At 39.3% G+C, this 13,763-nt stretch overlaps 1 protein-coding gene across 1 annotated transcript; it reads left to right on the forward strand.

Annotated features, from left to right (window-relative positions):
- The first annotated feature begins 317 nt into the window (after nucleotides 1–317).
- Nucleotides 318–9,305, forward strand: LOC107555405 (serine/threonine-protein kinase 24-like). Its single transcript, XM_016238182.1, has 8 exons — nucleotides 318–1,033; nucleotides 4,972–5,202; nucleotides 7,049–7,085; nucleotides 7,173–7,330; nucleotides 7,543–7,728; nucleotides 7,939–8,084; nucleotides 9,006–9,123; nucleotides 9,213–9,305. The coding sequence occupies exons 1-8, from the start codon at nucleotides 992–994 to the stop codon at nucleotides 9,303–9,305; spliced, it is 1,011 nt and encodes a 336-aa protein (XP_016093668.1). The 5' UTR covers nucleotides 318–991.
- The last annotated feature ends 4,458 nt before the right edge of the window (nucleotides 9,306–13,763 follow it).

Below are 13,763 nucleotides of genomic sequence, written 5' to 3' on the forward strand. Positions count from 1 at the left end.
GAAGAAGAAGAAGAAGAAGAAGAAGAAGAAGAAGAAGAAGAAGAAGAAGAAGAAGAAGAAGAAGAAGAAGAAGAAGAAGAAGAAGAAGAAGAAGAAGAAGAAGAAGAAGAAGAAGAAGAAGAAGAAGAAGAAGAAGAAGAAGAAGAAGAAGAAGAAGAAGAAGAAGAAGAAGAAGAAGAAGAAGAAGAAGAAGAAGAAGAAGAAGAAGAAGAAGAAGAAGAAGAAGAAGAAGAAGAAGAAGAAGAAGAATTTAAACACAGTGCTGATTGCACGCACTCTGTGCCATATGATTAGAGTTACAAACCCCTCCCCTCTCCTGCCGGGGCGGGATCTGACGCGTCCGGATCCGCCCTGATGTCCCGGTGACAGCACGGACAAGATGGCGGCCAGCTGGGAAGTGAAGTGAGGATGTCAACATCATTTCTTCAGTTCAAACAAGTCGGGATTTTCACCACCCACCGCCTCGATCAATCCGCGATATAGTTCATGTTCCGTGCGTCTGTTTTAGGAGCCGAAACCGGGGCATTTTTACGCAAACGCACGCATGTTTTTGCGCTATGTTTTGGAAATCCGTTTGCGCAAAGAGGACCATCAACTCTCGACGAGCGATCTGGCCTGCGTGAACCTCCAAACCCCACTCCAGGGGTCATCAAAAAGAGCCTTTCAACATCCGATCGCACGCTACATCGACTGAAACTCTGCGATCGGTCCGATCGACGCTGTTTTGATTGGCGTTTGCGGTGATTTCCGCGAGGAAGAGCAGCGGTTCTCATTAAAGCTGCGGAAGTGGAGGAGAGGTTTTCACGCCAGTCATCTTTCAGATGCACTTTCTGTCCAGTGGATGCTCTTTGCTCCATTTATCCAGCTGTAAAACATCTAAGACCGCATTAAACTCGGGCAAACGGGATCCAGGGGTGCATTAGCTGTATTTTGTCCGGAAACCGTGTTTTTTGCTGACTTGCTGGCCAGTTTTAGTGGTTAAAGTTACGCCATGGCTCATTCTCCAGTGCAGGGCAGTCTGCCTGGGATGCAGGTAAAGATACACACACCATCTTTTATTTAAAGTCTACTGTGGAACATATTAAGGTTTTTAAAGTGTATATGTATGTTGTAATATCCCTCACTTTCATAAGCTTAAGAGTTTCTACTCTCTGATAAGTTGCAGAAGACCATAAATCTGTTTGACTCCCTCTTTGTCTAATTTGTTAAATAGTGGTAACGTTAAACATAAACTTGTGTTATGCAGTATGTATATTATTGCACTGTACATGCAGGGTACTTTCAGTCTTGTAGATGCCACTGGAACCCTAAATATGATATGTGCCATTCTAATAATGTAAAAGGCTGCTATATATTTTCTCACATAAATAACCAATTTATACTGTGAATGATTTAATTATAAGTTAGTTTATGGACAGTATTATTTGGAAAATATTTCAGAAATATTGTTGCATTTTTATATATTTTTTTTCTGCTTTAGTCCTGTGCTCTTAGATGATTTTATTTAAATAATTTTAATTTTTAATACATTTATTTAGTTATTTAATCTTAAGTATTATTTAGTTTTACATTTTTTAAAAACTATAATATATATATATATATATATATATATATATATATCATTTATTTATTTAATTTTTTTCTCTAAACTTTTTAATGTACAGCCTTATACTCCCATTGTATTTGCCTGTTTGGTTGCTAGTTTAAAAACCCATTTAGTAGTGGACTGGAGGTGGTTTGATTAGGTGTGGTTTACCGTATTTCAGATGTTTGAGAAACACAATGAATATGATGCTTAACAGAAGAGGCTTTGAGTCCTTCATCATCTGTGAAGCTTGGACGACAACAATTTAGAAAGCATTTCCATTAAATATTAACATTATGTTCTCGCTCTCTAAAGAGCATTAGCACCACCTTTCTGGGGCATCCTTTATGAAACCAAGATCATGTATGATTTAGGACAGTACCAATGTTAGAACCCTTTTCAGGGTCATTCTATTAAAATTTTCATGTTCTTGCCCTCTAGAGAGCATTAGCACCACTGTAACCATTTTGGGACATCCTTTATGAACCATGATCATGTATGAAGTGGGACAGTACCAGTGAAGAACCATTCTGTTCTTCAAAGATCCAAGAAAGAAAGGAAAACGTGAAGTGGAAGGGTAGAGACAAAAGGAAAGAGGGCGATGAGGGATGGAGAGATGTCTCCAGAGAGTAGCCATCATAACTGGGTCACTTGGTTGGGTCTCTATTCATGCTGGGCCATATGACTGGTTTGCCCTCAGGACAGGAGAGCAATCTGCCATGCAGAGTATTTGAAATGGCTTATCGTTCCTTTAGGTTGAAAATGCAGGAAGCCATTGTTGGCTAAGAACCTCCATTTTTTTTAAGGAGGCCCTAAAAACCAAAAAGAGTCCATGTGAGATGAGGAAAACCGGAATTATGTAGGAGGTCACAGACTTCCAGGGAGGGCCACAAGTCACCAGTTCTGAGAGCACAGAGATGGAATAAGCATTTATTCTCTAGTATTTCCTAATGAGTCACAGAGGAATTGTGGTGGTCATCCATTAGGAACATTTCAGAAGCCAGCATGCTCTCTCACCTGGCTGAAACACCCCTCATATGGCCGGCGTCAGAGTATCCAGCTCCCTAAAACACAACCACAGATGGGAGCCAAGGGATGACGTGGCCTTCTAAAAGAATTTGTTGGCTGTTACACCTGTCAGTGTGCATCGGGATCAGGATTACAGAGATCAGCTGGGAGTGTAGGCGAGCAATCAGCATTATGGCTGAATCGGGGAGCAAAGCCTTCATCATCTCCGTGATGGGACGAGTAGATGACAGCTAATGAATCTCTGAGTGATGCATTAAAGGGCTTCTCTGTGGGTGTGTGCGCTTAGAGGAAAGATGTGCGAAAATCATCTGTGTATGAGAAGATCGATTTGTGTGTGTTCATAGGATGGCATCACTAGTTGACAGCGCAGATTGGCCAAGATATTTGTCAGCACACGTCATTTATCACGGTGACTACTGTAAAATCATCTGTGTATGAGAAAATCGATTTGTGTGTGTTCATAGGATGGCATCACTAGTTGACAGAGCGCAGATTGGCCAAGATATTTGTCAGCACACGTCATTTATCACGGTGACTACTGTTCACTGGCCTCTTTTTCCCTCTTTCATGAAGACTTTTGTCATCTTTGTTGGAGTCGGTTGATTTGTGTTGTTTAAAGCAGTGGTCCTCAGCTGAGTTTGTTCTGGGAGGTTCAAATGCTGAGAAATGCATAGGAAAAAATACAACTACCCAGCATTGCAGCAAAAAAAAGAAAGTTTATAGTTGTTTAAGTCTGTGTGCCCAATCAAAATGTGTGTCATTAAATTCCCTTGGTAAAATCTAGTCAAATTAGACAGATGCAAACAAGGACAGGTTGTCTCATCCATGAAAATGATGAACGAAAATATGCAAAAATTACTCGAGGCTGAATTGATCAAAATACAGTATGAAATGTAATATTGTTAAATATTATTACAAATAAAATAATTTATTATTCATGTTGAAAACACTTGTATTTTGTATTGTATTTTTGTGAAAACTGTGATATATATTTTTTTGAAGAATCCTTTAAATAGAAAGTTCAAAAGCACAACATTTATTTGCTAGCAGAAGCTTGTGATACATTATGAATATCTTTACTGTCACCTTTGATCAATTTTATATGGCCTTGCTAAATAAAAATATTAATGTCTTTCCACAAAAAAAAGATTTCTTACTGACCCCAAATTTTTGAACAATACTGTGTATTGAATATGGGTTAACCATATAAACTAAATTATAAATTTTTCCATGCAGCTTATCAGTTGTTGATAATTTTGCACATTAATGAAAATGATTCAGATTTTAATACTATTAAGTGTTTGATCTTCAGCTTCAATCACTTTAAACCTTTGCTGGAGGTAATCAGCCCTTTCAGCCTTATATCAAAGCATGGTCAAGGTATCCCTAAACAGATTTCCATTTATTCACGGCACCCTGAGGCATTAGAATAATGTACTATAGGCTGTGGGCAAAATCTGCTCTCTTTCATCTTGTATCTTTGGCGCACTAATGCTGTGGACGATCGGCTCTGTCGTCATCCATTTAACTGGATTTCACACTTTTATGAGGTCCCCATGAAATCCTGCCTGCGTGTACCTCCCGCAGCGCCTCTCATACTGCACTGGGCAAGCTGTTCTGCTGTTGTGTTCGGCATCAATATGACTCTGCGTTCGGTAGGTTTAGAGTTTATGCTAGCAAAAGAGATTTGGAGGATTTTAAGGTCGTGAGTTTTTGCGTGCTCGGAGGATGTGCGCGGCAGCAGTTCAGAATTGTCTTAAATTCTGGTCACACTGACGGTTAGTCTAGCATGGTTTGTTTTGCTTTGTTTGAATGATCTTGGTGAAGTGGTGGTGATGTTTGGGAGGGTTTTTGAAGGCTTAAGTTTGCATGCAAGTGCTAAACCCAGAGTAGTTTGAGGTTTAGTTAGTTCTGCTGTTATTTATTCAAGTGCTGCTCAGTTTAACCACTGTGGGCTCTGCAACGAACTGCCTCATGCTAATAATATCAACGCTGTTTGTAGCTTTCTCTGTGTTTCCTTTAAGAAGGCCTCAGGGGTCTGAGATGTTCAGGGTCATGGCTGAGACCTCTGGGAACTTTGGTCCCAACCAGATGTACTTCAGTTCTCAAACATACTCGGGTCCTGCTTCAGTAGCATTTCAAAGAACTTCTAGTCAAACCAAACTTTGGATTATAAAAGCCTATTTTAAGATTGGTCATAAGTACCATTGCAGTATGTTTAACCGTAACTAACTAGGCCCAAGGCTCTTTTCTGTAACATCACGTGATTTATCAGTACTGCATGAATTAGTAAATTGTTTAATCTGCATAAAACTAATTGAAGACCGAGACTGCAATGTCTTTGTTCTTCTTTCCAGAATTTAAAAGCAGATCCTGAGGAGTTGTTCACTAAGCTGGAGAGAATCGGTAAGGGTTCGTTTGGAGAAGTGTTTAAGGGCATCGACAATCGCACACAGAAAGTTGTGGCCATCAAGAACATCGATCTGGAAGAGGCTGAAGATGAGATTGAAGACATTCAGCAGGAAATCACAGTGTTAAGCCAGTGCGACAGTCCCTTTGTCACCAAATACTACGGTTCCTACCTAAAGGTGAGTGGCCAGCATATACAAAAAGGCACTTTGAGGTCATGCCGTGTGATCTGAAGGATGTAGATCATGATGACACAGAGGGCTCAAGGAAAAGTGATATCTCCTGTGTTCAGGTCTCAAATCGTTTTAGCTACACTACCGTTCCAGTATTTTTATGCCTTTGTAAGAAATTGATACTTCTGTTCACCAAAGTAGGATTAAAGGCTTAGTTCACTCAAAAATAAATTCTTTCATCATTTACGCATCCTCGGGTGTTTCCAAAACCTTTGTTCACCTTTTAAAACATTAAAGGGGTCATCAGATGCGAAATGCACTTTTACATGTTGTTTGAACATAAATGTGTCGGCAGTGTGTGTACACAACCACCCTATAATGATAAAAATCCACCCAGTGTTTTTTTATTTTTTTTATTTTTATCTACTAAAATCATTACCCTTTTCTCAAATCAAGCCGTTCTCAGCTTCTTGTCTGTGTGACGTCACACATACCAAGGCCCCTCCCACGATAGTTGATTGACACGGCCGTCTTACCTTAGACCCGCCCTGAGTGAGCTGTCATCAGTCTGCCATTGTTTCGATGCCGGAGTAGATGTAGACAAGAATGACTCCTAAGCGACTTAAGTGTTTTGTTGTTGGATGTAATAAGGAGCATAGCAGTCGTCATTTACTCCCGACATCCGAGTTGCTGAAGACGCAGTGGATTACGTTTGTTTTTGAAGGGAATGCACCCCCCGATCTACCTAAATGCGTCTGTTCGCGCGACTCATTCGTGATCCAGCTTCACCTCCAGAAGAAGTGAGTATAAGGGTTTTTTTATGAATCTTTGCAAATTGCCTTTCCTAATAACGTGCTAGTTAGCAAGTTTCACGATGAATGCGGCTAAAGATTACCGTCTCTCTGAGAGCGGCTCGGAAGAGAGGGGCGGGGTCAGCAGAGCTCATTTGCATTTAAAGCGGCATGCAAGAAAACGGCTTGCTCTGAAAAGAGCTGATTTTGACAGGGTAAAAAGGGCATTGTTTTACACTACCATTGAGAACTTATAACCAAAGTATGTTATAGACTTTTCATTAAGACCCTAAAGAGTCATATCAACTTGTGGATAATGGGCATCCGATGACCCCTTTAAGATATTTTTAATGAAACCTGAGAGATTTTGGTCCCTCCATTGTCCAAAAATTAGATGCATCAAAAGGTTCATAAGAATATTGTAAAAGAAATCAACCTGAATCGAGCAGTTTATGAAGTCTTACGAAGAGACACAATCGTTTTTTATGATGAGCAGATTTAATTTAGGCTTTTAATCGTATATAAACTTTGATCAATGGACATGCATAGAGTACATCAAATATGGTAAACAGAATCTCAAAAGTGCTTGCCTGACATGAGGTTTGTTCTCGCATGCCACGCAAACACATTGGAGCCTGCGCAAGAAACATTGAGGTTTGTTTTTGTGCATTAAGCAAGTACGGTTGAGCTGCTGTTTACCATATGTGATGTGGGTTTTATATGGGTTTGGAATGACAGGAAGGTGAGTAATTGATGACTGTATTTTCGTTTTTGGGTGAACTGTTCAGCTTTAACCTCTGATTTCAAAGCCTCATTACTCCAGTTTATAAGAAAACCCTCCATCCTCAAGTAGTAATTTTTTGTCTTCTAATTTGGTACTAAAGAAAGCTTGTTTATCTTACCACAGTTGTATTGCACACCTCAGAACGTTCGTCAGCCAATCAGATTCAAGCATTCGGCCCCGTAGTATAAACATTATTTAATATTTTACACATTACTGGTATAATATGTTAAAACTATAAAGGCTCTAAAAATGCAATATGTGAAATGTTTTTGTTCAGCACACCTTTGGGCCCTCTGAGGGGTTCCCAGACCCCAGTTTGAAACCGTAACGTATCTCACTGTTTGTTGGTACACTCTAACTAAATGCACACTTGACCTCCTTCCCTTGTTTGTTTCTTTCAGCTGCAAATGTATTATTGTCAGAGCAAGGGGAGGTGAAGCTGGCAGATTTCGGTGTGGCCGGTCAGCTCACAGACACGCAGATCAAACGCAACACGTTTGTGGGCACACCCTTCTGGATGGCCCCAGAGGTCATCAAACAGTCTGCCTATGACTCAAAGGTGAGGGTCGCTGTAGACATGCCAAGACTGACTTGCTAGCTAGAAATCCATCATTGCGCCAGACGTCTGGCTCTGGATTTGGTGTTAATTGTAATATCTTGTCAGTTTTTCCATATGATTCATTTAGATGAGCGATGACCGGTTCCACTTCCACATGACCTGACATGAAAACATTGCCCGTTCACATTCATTTTTTTTGCTTTTCCTGCCAGGCTGACATTTGGTCATTAGGCATCACGGCGATTGAGCTGGCTAAAGGAGAGCCGCCCCACTCCGATCTTCACCCCATGAAGGTGCTGTTCCTCATTCCAAAGAACAACCCCCCTACACTGGAGGGCAGCTACTGCAAACCTCTGAAAGAGTTTGTCGAGGCCTGTCTAAACAAAGAGCCCAGTTTTGTGAGTATGCTCATAGGGGATTCCCAGAGGTCATTTCCTCCTGTCTGGTTCACTGATCCTTCTGGCAAAACAGTTTATTCTATTTCTGCTACTCGGGTCATGATCTTTTCATGCTTATCAAGGCATGTACTATAATTGTACCTGCATCAAAAGACAAAACTGAAGTTTCATTTCAAAGGACCCATCTCATTTTTTGTATCTTTCTCTCAGAGACCGACAGCCAAAGAGTTGCTGAAACACAAGCTCATCGTGCGCTATGCGAAGAAAACATCCTATCTGACAGAGCTCATCGACAGATACAAGCGCTGGAAGGCCGAACAGTCCCGAGCGGAGTCCAGCTCCGATGAATCTGACTCGTACGCTACTCAAAACACAACTAAAATGCTTTTTTATAAATGTTAAAGAAATAGTCCACCCAACAAATAATTCTGTCATCATTTACTCACCCTCATGTTGTTCCTAAACAGTATGTGTTTCTTTCTTCTGTGGAACGTAAAAGGATATTGACCTCACATTGTATTGTATTGTATCTTGTATTGTATTGTTATAGATGAAAAACAGACATAGAGTGAAGAGTTTTGGAATGACATGAGAGTGAGGAAATAATAACAGAATTGTTATTTTCAGCTGGTTTTCAACCCTGGGTTAATGTAACTAGCAGAAATATTTACATGCTGTTTCATTTCGTCATCTTCAGAAATGGTTAAAATGCCTAAACGTGTTAAATTTTTACTTTTTTCTTTTAATTATTAAGGCTAATACAAGATAAATTGAATGATCATAGCAAATGTACAGTTCCAAAGATGGAGAATGGATTAAAATAGGTTTTAAATTATTGTTGTGTGCTGTTCTTGTCCAAGAAATGTTTATATATATATATGTATATATGTATGTGTGTGTGTGTGTGTATGTGTAAAAACATTAAGGTTAACCCAACATACAGTGTGAAATTTTAAAGCTTTACTGCCCAGTAAAGGTTAGTAGTTACAAGTATGAAGAGTGTGAAATGTGGAAGATCTAAGAACTTAATCTGGGATTACTTTACTCCAGGGTTAAAGAGTCAACAAGAGTTAAAAGCTTCCATTATACAGTCATTTGATAGAAAGTGGTTTACTCACAAGCTCCTCAGTTAACTAATCAAACAAGTTAAATAATTGTCTTTAACATGATCTAGATTGCACAATCATTAAAGCTTTTTTCCCCTGCTTGTTTTTGGCCCTCTCCTAAAATCGTATACATTTCTGATGCATCCCCTTTCGTGTCTTTGTTCCACTCAGGGAACCGGATGGCCAGGCGTCCGGTGGGAATGACTTTGGCAGTGATGATTGGATCTTCACCATTCGAGAGAAAGACCCCAAAAAGCTGCAGAACGGCGCCGGTCCAACAGGAGAGGAGGTAGGTGACTGAGCTCAAGGCCACATCTGACTGTTGTGCTGTGTAAGCGGTTTCTTTATCTCACTGTGTGATGTTTTCTGCTTCCACAGGAGCCCAATAAGAGGCCTCTGTCCCAGAGTCTGTCCACTGTCATCACTCCAGTCTTAACTGAGGTAAGACATATCCATCACCACCACAGCTGAACCGTCAATACCAAAATCAGAAATCCATTAATGTTTAAATGCTGATTTGTATTTGTACTTACCAGCAGTGAGGCCACATATTGGCTGTGGTGGCAGTGGTTCAACTTTTTGGGACCCCAAAGTGTTTTCTTATGCCTTAAGTAAGGTCTCATTTCTTTATTTCACTATAGGATTTCTAGCTTCGCCACTGGTATAAAAAAGATATCAGCATGAAGATTAAAAGTGGCCCTTGAATGCTTTATTATGTCTTAAAAGCATCTTTTAAAGGCAGCCGTCACTCCCTCAGGCCTCTTACTAATCAGTATGGAGCAATGAGGTATTTGAGGCGGAGAGCGGAAAATAGAGGGATGCTGGGAAAAAAGCCCAGGGACAAGTGACTGCACACTAATTTGTTCCACCCTCTCCTTCGTTCAAGGACAAATCCTTCCATTTCCTGTCATGCTCTTCATGAGAGTGCAGTGCACTGTAGTCTAGACTCTTGACTCCACAAGAAGATTGTTTTTAGAGTAGGCGATATCATGATACATATTATGTAATAGAAGAATGTTGAATGGTAAAGATATTTTTCTATATCCCGGTATATATTCAGCACAATTTAAAACAATCAACAAATCAAAGTACTCCAAACCCTTTGTGACATTTTGCCAATTATCAAAGGGAGCAATTTGGTTATACAAAAGTTTCTTATATAGTATAAATAATCTAGTAATATGATTAACTGAATAATTTGACAGTGTCATTAAACTATTACTAAACTAATAGTCTTGACAACAGTGTTATTAATGAGAGGGTGAATAAAAAAGGTAATAATTTACTTTAAGGTATCCTTGTTACACGTTACACGTTACATGTACTTAGTATTATAATAACAATAAATTGTGTAATTACATTCTCCTAAACCTAACTCTAATCCTAACCCTAACCATTTAGTGAGGACATGTAGTTAATTAATATTACTCAGTTCTTAAATGTATAATTACACAATAAAATAAAGTGTAACAAAAAAAAACATCTTCCAAACCATGTATTTACTTAAGTATATTTTCTTATACCTATGATCAATGATTGAAAAAAATAAATATATATATATACATATATAAATATATATAAAACAGTGCCCTCCATAAGTATTGGAACAGTAAAGACAAAATTGCTCTGTTTGCTGTGGAGTCAAGAAATCTGTAAATATGATTTAAAAGATGAATATGAGACAAAACTACAGAATGTCACATTTTATTATTGGGTGTTTCAACACATAAATGTTTTACCAGCTAAGAAGGTCGGCACATTTAGAGTTCAGATCCCACTATCTGATGTGAGCATAAGTATTGGAACAGTTGCCTCATAGGTCTTTCTGAGTGATCAGCTGTATCCTTTTGCATTAATTCTTCAGATATTAAAAGCAGGGAATGTGTCGTTATCAGTTATATCCATTGCTTTTGCATTCTGATTTTTGGATTTGATGACGACACAAACTAGGATGAAGACGAGGGAGCAGACTTTGAGAGAAAAGCAAGCAATTTGGATGCTAAAAGAAAAGAGGAAGTCAATTAGAGCTATAGCAAAAACAAAGGGCATGGAGAAATCAAGAGTTTGGAGACCACCACCAGCGGCATCAGCAACCAAGAACGACCTGATCGGCTGAGAAAAACAACAGCTGTTAATGACAGACATATCATAAAAGCTGTGAAAATGAACCCTAAAATACGGGCCTGTAAAATCACCAACAACCTCCAGAAAGCTGGAATGATGCTCTGACAATCTACTGTCCACAGGAGACTTTGACACAGAATTACAGAGGCTACACAGCAAGATGCAAACTTCTGACCAGCACCAAAAATAGAAAGGCAAGATTAGAGTTTGCAAAAGCCAGTAGAGTTTTGGAACAGAGTTTTATGGACAGGTGAGACAAAGATTAACCTTTATCTAAGTGATGGGAAAGCAAAAGTGTGGAGAAAAAAGGGAACTGCCAATGATCCTATACATATAGCCCCATCTGTAAAGCATGGTGGAGGTGGTGTCTTGGCATGTGCATGCATGGCTGTATCTGGAACAGGCCCTTTCAATTTTAATGATGACTTCATGTATGATGACAGTAGCAGAATTAATTTGGAAGGGTACAAAACCATCTTGGCTATCAATATTCAAGAAAATGCCACCAGACCCATCAGAAAGCACTTCACATTGTATCAGGACATTGCCCAAGTCAATCTCCAGATTTAAATCTGATTGAACATGAATTTCACCAGCTGAAGAGGAGACTGCCCTAAACAAGCAACAGTTGGAGATGGCTGCATTAAAGGCTTGGAAATGCATTTCAAAGGATGAGACCAAGAGTCTGGTTCTATGGTTCGCAGACTTACTGCTCTGATTGCACGCAAGGGATCTGCAACTAAATAATAGCTTTTAATCTTTTTCATCTGCCTTAAGTTCATCTGTCCCAATACTTGTGCTCACATCAAATAGTGGGATGAACTCTGAAAGTGCTGTCCTTTTTATTTGGTAAAACATTTATGTGCTGAAACGGCTAATAATAAAATGTGACATTCTGTAGTTTTGTCTCATATTCATCTTTTAATCATATTTACACACAAACTAGGATGAAGACGAGGGAGCAGACTTTGAGAGAAAAGCAAGCAATTTGGATGCAAAAAAAAAAGAGGAAGTCAATTAGAGCTATAGCAAAAACAAAGGGCATGGAGAAATCAAGAGTTTGGAGACCACCACCAGCGGCATCAGCAACCAAGAACGACCTGATCGGCTGAGAAAAACAACAGCTGTTAATGACAGACATATCATAAAAGCTGTGAAAATGAACCCTAAAATACGGGCCTGTAAAATCACCAACAACCTCCAGAAAGCTGGAATGATGCTCTGACAATCTACTGTCCACAGGAGACTTTGACACAGAATTACAGAGGCTACACAGCAAGATGCAAACTTCTGACCTGCACCAAAAATAGAAAGGCAAGATTAGAGTTTGCAAAAGCCAGTAGAGTTTTGGAACAGAGTTTTATGGACAGGTGAGACAAAGATTAACCTTTATCTAAGTGATGGGAAAGCAAAAGTGTGGAGAAAAAAGGGAACTGCCAATGATCCTATACATATAGCCCCATCTGTAAAGCATGGTGGAGGTGGTGTCTTGGCATGTGCATGCATGGCTGTATCTGGAACAGGCCCTTTCAATTTTAATGATGACTTCATGTATGATGACAGTAGCAGAATTAATTTGGAAGGGTACAAAACCATCTTGGCTATCAATATTCAAGAAAATGCCACCAGACCCATCAGAAAGCACTTCACATTGTATCAGGACATTGCCCAAGTCAATCTCCAGATTTAAATCTGATTGAACATGAATTTCACCAGCTGAAGAGGAGACTGCCCTAAACAAGCAACAGTTGGAGATGGCTGCATTAAAGGCTTGGAAATGCATTTCAAAGGATGAGACCAAGAGTCTGGTTCTATGGTTCGCAGACTTACTGCTCTGATTGCACGCAAGGGATCTGCAACTAAATAATAGCTTTTAATCTTTTTCATCTGCCTTAAGTTCATCTGTCCCAATACTTGTGCTCACATCAAATAGTGGGATGAACTCTGAAAGTGCTGTCCTTTTTATTTGGTAAAACATTTATGTGCTGAAACGGCTAATAATAAAATGTGACATTCTGTAGTTTTGTCTCATATTCATCTTTTAATCATATTTATATATATATATATACACTACTCACAAAAAGTTAGGGATATTCGACTTTTAGGTGAAATTTATAGAAAATGTAAAAAGTCCATACTTCAGTCATATTATATCATGAAAGTGGGGCATTTAAAGGGTTAGTTCACCCAAAAATGAAAATTCTGTCATTAATTACTCACCCTCGTGTTGTTCGAAACCCGTAAGACCTTCGTTCATCTTCGGAACACAATTTAAGATATTTTTGATGAAATCTGAGGACTCTCTGACCCTCCCATAGATAGCAAGGTAACTCACGTTCAAGGTCCAGAAAAGTACCAAGATAATCGACAAAGTAGTCCGTGTGACATCAGTGGTTCAACTGTAAAGTTTTGAAGCTACGAGAATACATTTTTGCGCAAAGAAAACCCAAAGGAAAACGCGTTCTCGACAGTATCATGACGCGAGCATCTGGCGGCGCTGACCCAGATCCAGCGTGATGGCGCTGCCACACGCTCACGTCATGATACTGTCATGAACGCGCGTCCACAAGTGACGCAGTAGAGGCGAAAATGTGGAATAAAGTCGTTATTTTTTTGCATAGCTTCATAAGTTTACAGTTGAACCACTGATGTCACACGGACTACTTTGTCGATCATCTTGGTACTTTTCTGGACTTTGAACATGGTAGTTACCATGGTAGTTACCGAAAATATATAAATATATACAGGTGTGTGTGTGTATATATATATATATATATGTATATGTGTGTGTGTATGTGTGTATAT

This window comes from Sinocyclocheilus grahami, unplaced genomic scaffold (assembly GCF_001515645.1).
Source record: "Sinocyclocheilus grahami isolate Dianchi unplaced genomic scaffold, SAMN03320097.WGS_v1.1 scaffold534.1, whole genome shotgun sequence".
NCBI lineage: Eukaryota > Metazoa > Chordata > Actinopteri > Cypriniformes > Cyprinidae > Sinocyclocheilus > Sinocyclocheilus grahami.